At 39.9% G+C, this 16225-nt stretch overlaps 2 protein-coding genes across 2 annotated transcripts; one reads left to right on the top strand and one right to left on the bottom strand.

The window, feature by feature from the left end:
* The first annotated feature begins 1776 nt into the window (after positions 1-1776).
* On the top strand, positions 1777-10794 carry mier3b (mesoderm induction early response 1, family member 3 b). The gene is made up of 13 exons (XM_070965095.1): positions 1777-1786; positions 2630-2654; positions 2921-3066; positions 3621-3743; positions 3904-4027; positions 5092-5165; positions 5292-5364; positions 5490-5638; positions 5857-5938; positions 6866-6960; positions 7078-7205; positions 7327-7481; positions 7652-10794. Exons 1-13 carry the CDS (start codon positions 1778-1780, stop codon positions 8125-8127), a joined length of 1659 nt encoding a protein of 552 aa, XP_070821196.1. The 5' UTR covers position 1777; the 3' UTR covers positions 8128-10794.
* Positions 10795-11573: 779 nt separating this feature from the next.
* Positions 11574-16202, bottom strand: elac1 (elaC ribonuclease Z 1). The gene is made up of 5 exons (XM_070964813.1): positions 15976-16202; positions 13858-14064; positions 13506-13564; positions 13013-13223; positions 11574-12233 (listed from the first exon to the last, which is right to left on the bottom strand). Exons 1-5 carry the CDS (start codon positions 16130-16132, stop codon positions 11761-11763), a joined length of 1107 nt encoding a protein of 368 aa, XP_070820914.1. The 5' UTR covers positions 16133-16202; the 3' UTR covers positions 11574-11760.
* Positions 16203-16225: the final 23 nt, after the last annotated feature.

Below are 16225 nucleotides of genomic sequence, written 5' to 3'. Positions count from 1 at the left end.
TACCCCCCAAAAAAGCCCTCAAGTGTCTGTCACACACAGCTTCAGTTCATAACAAATGCAATCATTCAACACAGCAAAGCACACTTTCTGTCGTGCTGCAGGAAGGACATCCACCTCCTGTCCTGGATCTGGATGAGCCAGGAAGCAGTTTATCTTCAGCGCCCTGCGTACGAACATCTGCAGGGCCCCTGACAGTAGCAGCTGGTGTGGGAATCACCTTGAACTAGAAGTAACTTGTATGTGTTTTCACCTTCTGCTGTCCACAATTTAACACTGTGGAACTACTTCAAGAGTGTAACTACACGATTAAACAACAGACAGTTGTAAAAGAAAATGATCATTATCCATTAAGAGCGCAGAATCTTTCCACCTTTACCCCTGCCTGTTTTACATGTTAGTATATGATCATATATGATGAGGTTTCACAGCCATCCAAGACAGCAAGGGAGAGAGGAGGGGGGAGGTGGAGTGGATCTCCGTGGTTTGAATGGAGCAGCAGTGCTTTTAAAGGGTATTTTTGCCCTCTGCTGGCCTGAACAGAAAAAAGAAATCACTTTGTTTCAAATGTATTTACAAAAAATATTACTGTACTTGAAGATATTATTTGGTAGGTCCTACACTTGCCTTGAAGGGATAGTTTTTATTTTAATTTATGTTAAGATTACTCGACAGTCATATGATGGATGGGAATTAGTTTGGGCCAAAGATAGAGACAGTTCAGTAAGGCAACATCCTTTCAAGCAGAAATGATCTGCAGCAAAGGGTGTTAGTCAGCCAAAGTTTTAAAAAAAGGCTTTACAGTAAGCTCCCACAACAGAATATAATACATTCCCATGCTAGTCATCAAACTAATCCTTTATTTAGTATTTGAATAACCAGTTCTGTTTTGAACTTCAGGTCAACCGCTGTCGACTAAGTTTTAGAAAAAAAAATGTGTTGCCGTTTGAGTTACAATAGAAAAGCCATGGTTATAAAAACATGAGAAAACCAAAGAGTGATGTGCAGTTGTCTGAGGTCTAATTTTTTTATTTGTGTCAGGTGTGAATAAATCAATATTTAATAGCCTGGATTATCAATTGAGTAATAAAAAAAAGTAAGAGAATGGAATGGAAAAGAAATGAAAAAGAGATATAGGTCTTGGTGTCATTTTGACTACACTATATTGATAATTTATCATTTTAATTACTTTACTTAAAACACACTGGATTGTTAAGTGTCATAAAGGCATATATTTTTATAGTGGTATAGGCATACACTAATGACAGCTAATAAACGACAGGATACAACAAATTGCTGTGTTTACCCTGTGCAATGATATACCTGAAAACCTCACTAGTTTCATTTGAAGGCATCCTAACCTCATCAAAATTTCTTACATGAATGTGTAGTGACAAAAATGTGAATGCTAATAATGCAGAGCTTTTATTAAAATGCCAGAGCTACTAGCTGGAGGAAAAAAAAAAAAAAGGGAAATCAGCTGGGATGTTCCGACACCATTCTAGGAATGTTCTGGTAAAATGTCATTATGTGCGGTATTTACATGCTCAACGCCGTGTTATTGATAGATGTTCGGTTTGCATCGGTGATTTGAGTTCTAGATTTGTGTTTGTTATATTTTCATGTCGTAGATTTACCGTGTATAAATTATTACCGTTAGTCTAATCAGTGGTTGGTTTGAACGGCGTCACGACTACAACGGTCACCTGGATCTCTGATTGGTCCAGAGCACTGATCCGGGTACTGCGCTAGAACGAGCCCATTAGCTAAAGGTACCAATATGGCGGAGGTAAGAGGGAAAACAGGGGAGAAGCAATCGATCTTAAATCGATATTTTTAAATTTTGTGTGTTGTATTTTTCATTTGTATGCTATCGATTGAAGAAACAATGGTTTTTGCCTTCTGTATAGCGTGTTTCGTGTCATAACTGTCATTTTTAATCCTCTAAAATATGCTTGAATGTCTGGACTGATCCTTCACTACAAGGCCGCTGCGCCTTCGCTCTCTCAGCTGCTTTGGTGTAGCGGCTGTGTAAATTGATACGTAAATTTAACGTTAGCCTGCTGGATAAAGGAAATAACAGATTATGTCGTGTTTGTTATGAATGGAAATGTATTTTTTGTTTGTATTCTAAATTAGCGGCACCTATACGGTAAAGATGATCCAGCTCTGTCGATTGCAGTACCGCGCAAACGAAATTAGTGTTTACATTTTTCGATGCATAACGTTAACATTCAGGCTTTGGGGTTAGCTTGCTGGTTAGCTAACTGTTACAGGAGCCGACACTGCGTAAATCCTACTGTTTCCCTCAATATATTCCTGAATTTTACTTCGGCCGTCCCCTACGAAAGGAATCATTTTAATTCCAGTGTTTTGAAAGTGCATTTGGCTCCCAGTTGTCCACAGTGTAAAGCGTTGAGCCGCGGCTAACGTTGCATTAGCCACCTATTTCAGGTGAGGTTAGCGGTAAATGCAGCTTTTCTACCTACGTTCAGTGGTCATGATACAGACCACAAAGGCTTTTTTTCTCACTCCGCTTGCCTGAATGTTTCAGGTTAAAGCGCTAGCATAATAGTTGAACCCATGTGTCAGTCATTGTACTTATTTATGCTCTGGTTTTCTTCTTTTATAGGCTTCCCTAGGGGGTTCAAGTCCAGGTAAGAATACCTTAGGCCATAGACTTAAGTTTTAGTATCAACAGTTTCTGATGTACTGACCTCAAATGTAGCTATACTTTAATCATACAATTTTGCATCACAGAAATATGAGGATAAAGAAAAAAAGGATTGAAATTGACTAAATGAAGTTTTTTTTTTTTTTTTTCCTAATTCTAACATAGTAAGTGTGTGTTTCATTTTCAGAGCAAGAAATAAGCTAACTTGTGTGATAAGACTGGCACATTTCTGATTCTTCTCTCACTCAGGTGGCTCTTTATCGTCAGAAGACCATGACTTTGACCCAACGGCAGAAATGTTAGTTCATGAATATGATGACGAGAGGACTCTGGAGGAGGAAGAGTCTTTGGAGGGAGGGAGGAATTTCAGTTCCGAGATTGCAGATCTGGAAAAGGTAAACTAATTAATGCACAGAATGTCCTAAAATGGGATTTCCATGTGTAAACTCTGATCTGCATATAAAAGATTTGTATGTATAGTAAATGCAGAAACCAGAGGGCACTGTCTTGCTAAAGCAGTAGGGCTGCAAATATTGACACTGTGTTTTCAGTGGAAAAAATGCTTCGCTTGTAACACTAGGATGGCTTCACCATATCATCATAAAGGCCACACGCTGGTGTGACCTTTTTGACGATAAGAGGAAGCCCTCTGATTTATAGCTGGAGATGCTGCAATTAATTAAGGTCAGCTAAGTTTAAGTACATTTACGTTCTTTTAATGTCGTTCATAAATTGTCTCTTGCTGTGACAGACAATTAGAGCGTATCATTACTAGGTTCACTAATTGGTTTTAGCCGCGTTTTCATTTTGACAAAGAATTGCCTGTTTTGCAGATACAGGTCTACAATTAAGTGGAAGGCACAAAATTTTCCAGTCTGAAAATGAAAATGCATAATAGCCTCATTTAATTCTTGATATGCTGTTTCCTGTCCTCTTTTTTTTCTGCCAGGAGGGAAACATGCCTTTGGAGGAACTATTGGCCATCTATCGCTATGAGGCCTCAGCAGGCTCCAGTATAGACAGCTCCTCTGGAGACCTGACTGATGAGCTGCCTGACATGACTTTGGACAAGGTAAATAATTACTGTTAACAGGTGGTGTTATGTAGTTAATAAATACATTTGGGGAAAATAATATGATGTGAATGTATCCATCCTCAATCTGTAATGCAGTTGTTATGTTGATCACCCTTTGTCTGCCCCGTATACAATGAATATTATTCTGTCCCCCCAGGAGGAAATAGCTAAAGACCTGCTGTCTGGGGACTATGAGGAGGAGACCCAGTCCTCAGCTGATGATCTGACCCCCTCTGTCACCTCCCATGAGGCTACTGATTTCTTCCCAAGAACACTTCGATGTAAGTGACAGGTTACGTGTACTAAACAAGTGCTTTTTGTCTGTAGCTTTGTGAGGTTAAAGCTTGTCATGTAATGCAACAAAATGTCCTGCACAAAAAAGCTGGTGCTATAATAATTTCTTTCATTACTAATTAATCTGCTGATTATTCTCTCAATTATCCCATTAATAGTTTGTCAGAATATAGTTTCCTTTCACAATTCAGAAGCTCTAACTACTGAATGTTTGCCATTTTTACCTGAAAAGTTACTTACAATTAATTCTGAAATTGTAGTTGCTGATTGTTTTTCTGTCAATTCACTGATCGTTTCAGTTCTAGAAGTCATTAATACAAATGATAAAATGTGAAAAAAAAATTGTGTAGTTACCCACATTTCTAAACTTCAAACAAAAACATGTCAACTGCTGTCATTTTGAACATTCCCAAACATTTGCATTGGGTTAAACATATTTGCCAGTAAATGTTATGTTTTTTATTTCTTTTTTTTCCTTATTGATTGATTGATATAGTTTTTGATTAAATCATTTGTCTATAAAATATCAGTTAGTACACTTAATGCCTAGGAAAACTTCCCAGAACCTAGTACAGTGTTTTAAATGCTTTCTTTTGTTGTACCCGCAGTCTAAAACCCATATAATAAATTAATAATGATACATAAAATTAAGAGAGCTAACAAATTGAGGAGCAGCAACCACAGAATATTTGCTTTTTTGCTTATTAAATGACTCATGATTATTTGATTATTTAAAAAATGTGCAAATTGTTGATTATTGTAACATTTGCACAATTAATACATTTTTAATTAGTTGGTTTGACAGACTAATCATTACAGTAATGACATTTGTCATTGTACAATATGGCCAGATCTTGAACCGGTTCTTCATGCTTAAAGAGATTATAGCGATTTAGTTGACGTATTAAGTATGGTGGAGGACATTCAGTTAGCTGTCCTAGTCCCAAGACACCAGCTTTGGTAGGTAAAGCATTCATCCTAAGCACCCAGGAGGCACCACTGGAATTCAGTGCATCTCAAGGTATTTATTTGTTGTTTATTTCTTCATCAGCCAATGCTATCTCCGATGGCGATAAAGAGTCAGAGTGTGATGAAGATGGTCCGAGCCCAGAGGACTCCAGAAAGGTAAATGCCACGTTCCATTTTGAAACACGTTGAGAGAGGGATAAAGAAAGTTGAATCCATGTTTTAAGTTGAATCAACACTGGTTTGTTGTACACACTCTAAACCAACCTTTGATTTTTACCGTAGGAGATAATGGTGGGAACACAGTACCAAGCAGAGGTTCCTTCTTGCCTCTGTCACTACAAAGATGGGGAGAAAGGTGAATGCTGCTTTTTTCCTCTTAGCCTGAATGCCTGACATGTTCTGTAACGTGATGTCATACATATAAGAAAGACAAGATCACATACACATGGTGACCAATCTTCCTGTGATGTACTTCTACAGTTTATGAAGATGAAGACGAGTTATTATGGAGCCCAGGTACACTGCCAGAAAACAAGGTTAGGAGTTTCCTGTCTGAAGTATTGTCGCGGACAGCAGATGAAAAGACAGGATGTGACAAACCAGGGATGCATGTTCGAGACAACGAACAGGTCAGTCATGTCTTTTATGTATCAGTTCTTTCATGTTGTAACACAATGATGAACATAGTGTTAGAAATGACGTCATTTTTCATTGACTTTTAATCATTGTGTCCGACAGCAATTGCATTTTGAATTCTTCAGATCTTCTTTTTTTTTTTTTTTTTGAAGGTACATGTCATTCATTTGTCCAGTTTCCCACTCATGACCTCTCCACTCTCTCCACATAGGCTTTGCGTGAGCTCGTCAAGTGCAACTACAACACCCGTGAAGCACTAGAGAGATACTGCAGCCGTGTTAAGTCCTCCAAAGGTAAGCAAAGGAAACCTTTTGTGCTCCCAGCCTTGTCAAAAAAAATGGGTGAAATTTATGTTTGTTTTTCCACAATCAATAGATTGATCCTCTCAGATCATGAATGTCCACAGCAAACATTATGCCCATCCAGTTATTAGTATTCATGACTTGTTAGTTGCACATGAGCGGGCAGTTGGAGGAAGTCAGATATGCTTTTTGGTTGAATAGAAAGCATCTTTATAACACATTCTGAATTAAAAACCATCTTATTTAAAGGGGGTGCTTACACGTGACTCCTATATGACACCACCCTCGTTTAATAATGCAGCGTGACATGTACTAATCTTTTCATGTTAGATTACATCCATTCTTATTTGGATCACATTAATTTGCTGAATCTGATACCTTATTGGTCTGTGGCAAGGTGAATGCAAGCTGAATTCTACAATCAGAACTGGTGGAGTTTTTATATAAGAAGGATAAGAATATCCCACCCCACTGGAAGCCAATACAGTCGCTCTGTTAACAGTCCCACAGTAACATGTGATAGTCTGAAGACGTCCTCGATCGTCACTCATTCTTTCACACATTTCACTTTGATGTGGGAAAGAGTTCCTCGATCTCACCTCACTTGACAACCATATTCTGCTCAGCACTTGACTTTTTGCCCCCTAACTTATCGGTGAATCATCTATACATTGTGGTGTATAGATGTATCAATATCTGTCCATCCATTTGACCCAGGGAGGAGCAAAAATGTACACAATCCATTAAAAAAAACAAAGCGTCCAAGACCATAAACTATAAAAAACGGTTGCCTCAAAATTAATCTGGAAATGTGTAATTCCAGCTTTCACAAAGATTCATTCGTGTGTGTTGGTTTCTGGTGGTTCTACCTGTTCATTTGCAGATGTGTATATAAATGTGTTTCTGGTTTTATTTCAGAAAAAACACCTCCGTGGTCAGAAGAGGAGTGCAAGAACTTTGAACACGCACTACAGATGTATGACAAGAATTTTCACCTCATACAGAAACATAAAGTGAGTCTCATTTCACCATTTGACCAGATTCCCCCATCGACACAAGCATGAAAAGGTACACATGTAAAGCTGTGAATTTGTCTCACCTTCTTTCATGGCTCCCCCACCTCCCCTCAGGTAACAACACGAACTGTCGCAGAATGTGTGGCGTTTTACTACATGTGGAAAAAGTCCGAGCGCTTTGACATCTTTGTGCAGCAGAATCGGTTTGGGAAGAAAAAGTACAGCAGCTATCCTGGTGTGACGTAAGTAGAGAAGAAGGTTCAGTACACGTGTTTGCATTATGTTTAATGCAGTGAGCTCTGAACAGGAAATGCCCATTATTAGGATGAAACGTTAAGATCAAAGGTGTCTCTTTGTGTCCAGTGACCTGATGGACAGGCTGGTGGATGAAGCAGAGGGACTGGCGGTGGACAGTTCCTCCTCCGTGTGCTCGGGAGCAGGTGGAGGAGGAAGGCTGGAGACCACCACAGACCAGCAGCTCAGCCTGCTGAACTCCATCACTGCCAGCGACCTCACAGGTCAGTATTGGGACTTAGTTCTGCAGTTATAGATTAAAAACTTATGATAGCATTAAAGATGATTCTTAATGCTTTCATTTCATTTGTTGATGCCGTGTCAGCCAGCACGTGTCTTTTGTCTCGTTGCTTTCAGTCATTCAGTGTTAATTGATTGTCCTGTCTCGTTGCAGCTTTGAGTAACAGTGTAGCCACAGTGTGCAGCCCTGCAGAGGTTAGTTGCCTGGACTCCTACAGCTTTCCCCCACTGGACAGTCTCCATCGTGGGTCCCTTAACCACGACGAATCCCTTGGGTTCCCTTCGAATGGCGCAGACCCCGACTGCCTCAACATGCTGGACGCCGGCTTCTACCACTCTGACTTAGGCCAGCTAGGAGGAGTATGCGTCAACAAGGACTGCGAGCGGCCCTCCAAGAGACTCAAGATGGCCCTGCCTGACTCCTTTATCAATGACGTGTCTGTGGGTAACCTCGGAGTGGACTTTGAAGCGCGACGGACAGCAGCGCACCACCACAGAATCACCGGCGCCAAAATGGCAGTGTCTGTCACAGACTTTGGGAGCTTGGCTGGCAGCGGTGAGCCCAACGGGTTTCTGGGAGCACATGCACGGCACCACACACAGCACACTGCGGCACTTCAGTCAGAGTGATCTTCCTCATTTTCTTCCCTTGTTCTTCCCTTTTGAAAGCCCTTATCCCGCTTGTACATAAGACTGACCTCACTGGAGAATCTGATTTGTTTAAATTCTATTATATATATATATATATATATATATCTATATATATGTATATGAATATACTTTTTTGTTTTCATTTTTTGTGTAATATGACATCAGTGATGTCTATCATATAGAACTAAAATCTTGATTTCTCTCAAGAGTTTATATAGCCATTTATTTTATTTTTGTTTTGCGGTCTTGAGATGTGTAACGTCCATGTACAGTGGGGCCCAGAGGCTGCAGTAGGAGAGTTGTGTATCTTCCTCCTTCACATCTACACACAACATCTTCAGAGCTACACTATGTTATCCTGCCATTCTTTCCAGCTGCCAAAACAAAATGGCTTAGTTTTCTGCCTCTAGTGTTAGTATTTAGTTGCTTGTCTTCATTGTTTGAAGTGGTACTTAATATTATTATTTTTTAAAGTAGTGTTTGGTTTACAGGTACTTTTTAGTAACCAGGCTGGTGCAGATGGGTTTTATTTGCCCCCAAATAAACCTGGCTAGACATTGTATGAAGAGCAACACTAGTGTGGAGATCAGGAAGTGTCACGGCTTCAGCTGCGACGGCCTTCCTCTTTGCTTTTCTTTTCTCCTGTGGAAGCTTGTCTGTAGTTTGTCTGCTCGTTTACTTTTAAAATGTTCAGAGTTGCCAAACTGGAACATGCGAATGTTTGCAACGCTTCTTTTTTTTATTTTTAATCCCACATAGTCAAACCCAAATTATAGTCCTGGATTCGTAGTCACTCAAATACATTTTTTAAACATGTGACATAATGGAAGTCACTTTGTTTTACAGTTGGATATTGGACTTATTATTATTTTAGAAATCCTGCTTTCAAGGACGGTATCAGTCAGACAAGAAAACCATAACCGCAATATTGCAATGCAAAGATATTGGTTGGGTTAATAGTCCTTTAAACAGACCTCTTTAGGCACCGTAATGTATTTATTGCATATACTTTTACCTTTGTGAGATTTTGTTTAATCCTTTGAAATAATGCTTTCATTCATGCTACTATTAGGCAAGCTAAGCTAAATGTCCTTTAGTTGTAGTAAAAAATAAAATTCAAAAAAAGTTAGCATATGCTCTTAAATTAAGTAACGCCATTTTCAGACCACTTAGCAAGCTTGGGCAAACCTGCTAGCAGTATTAGCTTTTTATTTAAAGCCACCCTGTTTTTGTATTTAACCTCTGCCTAACCTGTACTGTTAGAGAATGCCTTGTATAATCTGGTTGACGATTTCTTGGGAGTCTAGTAGCAGAAATGGAGCTGTTTTCTCTTGACTGAAGTCCATAATTGTGAATTGTAAAGTGTTTAGCGGGTCATCGTCAGTTGATTGGATGCAGTAGTAGTGTTTACTTAATTTATCTATGCATTGTGCTATGAATAATTAGTTTGTTTCAGGGGTACACCATGTTCGTCATGTCCATAGGTCTTGTAATTCACCATGATGTGTGTACAGACAGGATTCATGCCTCTAAACCATCGTTAAGTTCGATCAAGTAATTCAGTTTCCAAACCCAGCATCAGAGATGATTTCCACTTTGCGTTTCATGTAAATAATTAGCAAATAGCCTTTAAAAAGTCTATTAACTGACCTCTTACACTTGTGAATCTGTGTTAATACAAAGGTTTTAATTTGATTCCTTGTCAGAAGGCAATAATTTGTAGATATGTACAGATATTTTGGGTTTTACATTTTACTGGTTGACTTGGTGTTTCAATTTCTTTTCTCTCTTTGGAAAGTCACGATACCCAGACACCCCCCCCCCCCCCCCCCCCCCCCCCGGACCCGGCTGAAACCACGCATGCCAGCTGTGTCTGTTTCTCAAATGTACCACTGAAAACGGCTTTACCTGAAGACGTATTGATATTACTCAGTGTTGCAAATTTGCATTCTGAACTTGCAGCCATGTGTAAAAGACGCTCATCTTTCTTTCCTCGAAAAAAATCTTTTTACATGTCGTCGTCTATATTTGTCTTGATGGTAAAGGGATGGCTGCTGCTCTAAGTATGTGGAGAGCTAGTTTCTCTTTTAATGCAATGTGCATAATGCAGTAGGTCCTCCAAGCTCTTCTAGCTTTAGCAGTGCAGTGATATTTATTTCACCTGTGGTTTGTACAAAGACTCAGAAAAACTGTCAGAATGTAAAGGCCATTAAGTAGTAGAAGTAGGTTTTCACCACCCTGTGAACTCTCGAAAATGTGATATTTTATTGATATCTCTGGTATGAGACGTGTGTGTGCAAGCAAGCACTAAACAAATTTATTTTATATTTTGTATTGTGTTTTGAAGTTTAAAAAGAAAAAAACATTATCGCAGTTGTGGTTTTGAAAAAAACACTCGAGTCCTTTGATGAAAACAAAAACACCTTTGTGAATAAAAACCTACAAAACTTAAAAATGTATATCCAGAAATATAGACAATCAAAAACTTCACTATGAGAAATGTTCAAGAAGCTATCTTTATTGTTTATAAGAATTGTACATAAACATTGAGTTGTTTTTTTTTTCTTTTGTTAAACATTATTTTGTATTTTCTGTTGTACTTTAATACCTTGTGTACAGATCCAGAAATAAAGCTCTGGAAAAGGTTCAGAGACGATGGCATGTTCTTCCTCATCACACAGAAACTGTTTCTGATTCATATGGAAAGTTGTGGGTTTTGCACAGTTTCATGCTGACATCGCAAACTGAGAAAATACCAGCAAGACTGAAACCTATCACGTGGTTTCATACAATGTCATTGGGAGAATTTCGACGAAGTGAAATTCAGGACTTAAATTAATGCACTGTGGTTTAATTCACTTATCATTCACTTGACAGTTGGAAGTTAAGACAGCTCTTGACTAAAAGACAGTCTTCATCAGCTGTTTGCTCTGCTGTCATGGAATCATGGGTAGATGATCAAACCTTCCAGTTCGGGCATCTCGTCCACGTTGGCTTAAAATCTGAGCTCTGCCGATGAAGGCTGTGTGATGCCGCTGAAAGCCAGAACAAGCGAGTGTGTGGACCTTGATTTTGTGTCCAGCTCAGGTTTAAAGCTAACATGGAAGAGAAGTCATAGAAGTGCTCATGGGAAATGGAGCACACTCTGATGAAGATGGCTGAGTGAGCTGATCATGAGCTGAGACTGTTTTGCAAATTTACTCCCATTTAACTAATTCAGGGTTTATAGATAAAAGATAAACTTGATTAAAAAACAGACAAACATGTAAAATGGTTAAGTACTGCAGTTATGAGGTACTTAAGTATTTACTGAAGCATTTCCATTTTATGCTACTTTATACTTCTACTCCAAACACACAGAGGAAACCCTTTGCATGTTTGTCCCTTTTTTCATTTTCTTTCTTTTCTTTTTTTTTTGTTTTTTTCAGTTTTTAGTTAAAAATCTGAAATTTTCCTGTTGCAAAATGATGATCAAGTCATGTCTGAAATGCCCGTGAAGTTAACAGCCTTTTTTAAAATGTCTAACTGACACCACATAATGTGACAGATGTGTGATAGATTCAATCAGCTCTTCAACAGGCAACATTAAACTGGGCCTGCGGTTCATTACCCTCATCTTCTGACAGGAATGGAAAGAGTCAGAAAGTCCTCAGCGAGAGTCACTTCCACACCAGTGTCCTGCAGAGCATCTTCAGCCTGTCTCTTGAGCTCTGAGACGTCGTCCTTGTCCCCGTCCTTCTGCAGGGAGCAGGGTTTGTACCTCTGACTGAAGTGGTGCAGCACCAGCCTCTGTGCGCTGCAAGCCCGAGCCACCGCCGCCGCCATGTCGGGTGTGCTGTGTCCGCGTTCCACTGCTTTGTCCCGCTGGTCGTTCCCGAGGGTGGCCTCGTGAACCAGAATGTCCGCTCCGCCGCACAGCCTCAGTGGTCCTTCCCCGAGAACTGAGCTACAGTCCCCCAAAATGCAGACTTTCCTTCCAGGAATGGCTTCTTCCAGCACCTCGCTAGGCTGAAGCACATGGCCGCTCTCCAGAGTTACAGGCTCTCCAGATTTCAGGCGGCCATAAAGCGGCCCTGGTTTCACGCCTGGGGGGACACAAAATGAGATCATTCGGAGGACTCTTCTGAAGTAGCTTTGTTAGAGCTTTAAATAGCAGAGGCGGAAGAAAAATGTAAAGAATGTACTCAAGTAAAAGAAGAATACAGTAAAAGTACACAGAATCTTTGAATCGTAACTATAGCTCTTTGATGAATGTAGTCAAAAGTGCAATATTTCTCCCTGAAATGTAGTGGAGTAAATGCTCAAGTACAGGAAAAGTACTGTAAAATTGTACTTCAATACACTACTTGAGTAAATGTACTTAGTTAAAGTACTGGATGAGCTCTGTGTAAATTAGATGTGGGTATGTTCATGACGTATTCTGGCCAACAAGTACAAGACCGATCAATAATTTCCTCATAGAATTACAACAAAAAAGAACCTAAATAAATAAATAAAATACATGAAATTTCACTCTTCATCTAATCGGCATGAATTAATATTAAATACCAACACAATAAATGGAAAAAATGCAGTTGCCTTTCTAAGGGTAAAAATTCAAACCTATAACATCTTTTTTTTGTCCATCCTGTCCATGCATCCGCCCTCACGCCATATCCTCTAAACACATGTTTTCTTAATAAAACGTGTCATTATGCTCATCGTGTCCAATTAAAAACACTACACTATGGACGCTTAGCTGTGGAATCACCTACAATATGTAACTGGTACCAGAAAGGACTGAATTTACATTCTCTTCACATTTCTCTGAAATAAATGCAAAACAAAGAAGAAAAAAATCTAAAAAGCTGCAAAATTCTTTTACCTAGTTCCTTGAGGAGTTCAGTCTTCAGTCTTCCGGGTCGATCACGCTCCTGAACGCAAAACCCAAAGGAGGGGATGCGGTGAAACAGCCTGAAGGCCTTGACCACAAACTTGTCATCTTCAAAGAGGAGGTAGCAGTCAGTGGAGGCATCCAGGGAGATCGTCCTGCCCGGCTGCTCCTGTGGGTGCAGAGGGCCGCGCTCCGCTGTCATCTGAACAGACACAAAGCGCCAAAGATCACATGATGGAGGAGAACACGGTCGTAACACTCAACTACATGAATGGAGGTTGAGCTAAAGGGAAAGGGAAACCAATAAAGACAGACCTCCTTTGTATCACAGATAAAAGAAACAAAACCCAGATTTGAACTGACATTTGCAAAAAGTCTAATATTGGCATGAGGTATCAATATATCGGTCCAGCCCCATTCAAAGTGTATTGCCTTTGGTCTGATTTATCACCACGCAGGAACAACACCACCATCAGTCACACACCTCCAGGCTGAGCTGGCCCTCCTCTGGACTCTGGTCAGTCGTGGGCTCCAGCTCATGCACTGCAGCGACATATGTAACATACCATGGACGAGATGAGAGCAGAGTACATCAGAATTAAGTACAGTAACACAACAAATATTACGGGGCACTCGGAAAGTGCAAACCTCCACCAAACCAATAGTCCACTCATCTATGATATGCAAATCTGCAAGCGCAACCACTGCATATGTCTGGATACATTAACAATGGTGCCAATGTTATAATTGTACTGGTTTTCCCATGAAACCACTAACTACTACATGTGCATGCTATGTCAGGGGATAACCGCTCAGGTTGTGCATTCTGGACCTGCCTGCATACGGGAAGAGCAGCTGTGAGCCCGTGAGGCCAAGCGTCACCCTGAGAAAGTGCCGGAGGCCCCGGGGCCCGTAGATGTCCACCTGGCTCAGGCTCTGCTGAGGGTCGGGGTTGGTGTTGAGGCTCACAGTGCAGAGCAGACCAGGCAGCCCAAACAGATGATCTCCATGCAAGTGGGAGATGAAAACCTTGGTGATTCGACCTGGGTAGAAAACATGACATATTATCACACACTACAGCTGCTATGATGGGAATGTTGAGAGAGCAGGGGACAGTGTGTCCAAATGAATCATGGGTAATACATCATGGAAGAAAATCAGACTGGAAGGAGTGATACTGGATTAAAATGCTATAATGTCTGAGAATTATCTCATCAGTTCATTCTTCATACATCCACGTTCTAGACTCCTATTACAATAACACATCATGTTAATCAGAGACTTCATTTTCCTGAGATTAAAATGACATGTCAAGGTTAAGCAGTGGTGGAGAGAAACTAAGTACATTTACTCCAGTGCAGTACTTTTTGAGCTATTTTACTTCAATATTTCCATATTCTGTTACTTTTTGCTTTTACGCCACCACATTTAAGACAATTATTGTGAAAGAAAGAAAGAAAGAAAGAAAGAAAGAAAGAAAGAAAGAAAGAAAGAAAGAAAGAAACCCAGTCTTTACCAGCTACGACATTACAGAAATGCAAGTATGAATACATCAATAACTCCAATTCAATTATACAATGTACATTATTCTGAAAAGGCCATTCTGCATAATGAAAACTTTTACTTTCTGTACTTGAAGTATAATTTACTCAAGCAACATTTTTGAAAACAGGATTTTTACTCGTAACAGTATTTCTACACTAAAATATTAGTAGTAGTACTATTTCTACCACTCAGGTGAAGTCTTTTTTTACAATGTCAAGAGTGAACAACAATTGTTTACAAGTACTCAAATGACTAGTCTTGTACCTTTGCCATGTTTTAAGTTCATCCTAAAATCCTCTGAAAGCTGATGGACTGTCGTTGAACCCAGATTTTGTACTCTACTTATGGAAAGGAAGAATTGAAAGTTTCAGAGAAACCTCACCAACTCGAAAGTTTTCAGAACAGAATGGAGAGCTGGAGTGTGGATAGTACGTCTAAATAAAACTTTATTCAAAGCTGGTTTTCAGTAACTTGATGCTTTTAGTTTCCCAGGACCTGAGGGTGCAGCAGAAAATTAAATATAAACACAATGAAACAAAAGCATTTGAACAAATAAAATACTGGAGTGGACATTGTTTCCTTGAGTGTTTTTAGATATAAATTTCATTTAATTTCCCTTCATAAAATCACACCGTTCTCAAAGGTCTTTCTTTAAATACTCACTCCATTTCTCCTGAGTAACACTGATCCCTCTTACAGGTTAAAATGGAGTCTTTAAGCATATGTTTTACACCAGGCATTGGTTGGATCATCACCAGAGGCCCATTTGATGTGAGAAAGGCAACGTCCAGCCTGTGCATTAATTTTGGCTATCTCTAGGTTCCTATGTGTAGTTAGATTAGTAGTAAGTGCACTCACCTCTGCTCTTTCGCATCAAATTAGAGTCATCATTACATTAAATGTGGAGTGACTAGATAGTGCTTGATAATACAAACACCAAACAAATCATAGACTAACCATCTTGTAGAACCCATTATAACCTTGAGCGATGGCCCAAGTGAACACAGTTTGCTTTGCTATTCAGTGTAATCTAATTTACTCTGTATTCAAATTTTCTGATGCAAGTTTGGTGTTCTGATTTCTTCTAGCTGAAATATTTGACAATCCCATATAATTTCTAGTGATAATATACCGTGATTTATCCCATTCTGATATTTATTATTTATTTTTAAAATAGAGCACAGATCATTAAAATGTATCTCAAAGTTTCAAGAATGAAACCACATTTCCACACTGCCTTTTCCCACCACCAGATGGCGCTCCAGCTGCAGTGCAAGTTTAGGTTTGATGAGAGGCGATAAAAAACTGGGATGTGAAGCGAAATGCTATTTCCATTCAAATGTCCTCTTTCAAAAGCCACTTTCCACTCTGCCTTTTCACAGGCTGTATACGGGGCTGCAGTGACTCACCGGCTCTGAGCTGGCTCTTCATCAGTTGGGTCTGGGTTCCTTCCCCGCAGTCAAACAGCCAGCACTCCCCGTCTGTCCGCAGCACCAGAGCCGAAGCACCGCGGTGAGGCGACGGGTAGGCCGAGCCGGTCCCAAGGAAAGTCACATCCATGCTCATCCTCCCAGAGTTAGCAAGAGCACCGGTGAAATCCGTGTGCCATGCTCACTGTAAACAGTCACACACTGATGACGCAACACGAGCGACGACGGT

Source organism: Chaetodon trifascialis, chromosome 6 (genome assembly GCF_039877785.1).
Source record: "Chaetodon trifascialis isolate fChaTrf1 chromosome 6, fChaTrf1.hap1, whole genome shotgun sequence".
In the NCBI taxonomy this organism is placed as follows: domain Eukaryota; kingdom Metazoa; phylum Chordata; class Actinopteri; order Chaetodontiformes; family Chaetodontidae; genus Chaetodon; species Chaetodon trifascialis.
This window is presented reverse-complemented; position numbering and strand designations above follow the sequence as displayed.

Excerpts from the sequence above, each read along its gene's own strand:
- mier3b (XM_070965095.1), top strand. Across the intron at positions 4,028-5,091 it reads CTTCCCAAGAACACTTCGAT|CCAATGCTATCTCCGATGGC; the intron begins GTAAGTGACAGG and ends TTTCTTCATCAG. Across the intron at positions 5,166-5,291 it reads GCCCAGAGGACTCCAGAAAG|GAGATAATGGTGGGAACACA; the intron begins GTAAATGCCACG and ends TTTTTACCGTAG.
- elac1 (XM_070964813.1), bottom strand. The coding sequence starts at position 16,132 with ATGAGCATGGATGTGACTTTCCTTGGGACCGGCTCGGCCTACCCGTCG. Across the intron at positions 14,065-15,975 it reads GAAGAGCCAGCTCAGAGCCG|GTCGAATCACCAAGGTTTTC; the intron begins GTGAGTCACTGC and ends TTTTCTACCCAG. Across the intron at positions 13,565-13,857 it reads GCTGCTCTTCCCGTATGCAG|TGCATGAGCTGGAGCCCACG; the intron begins GCAGGTCCAGAA and ends ATGTCGCTGCAG.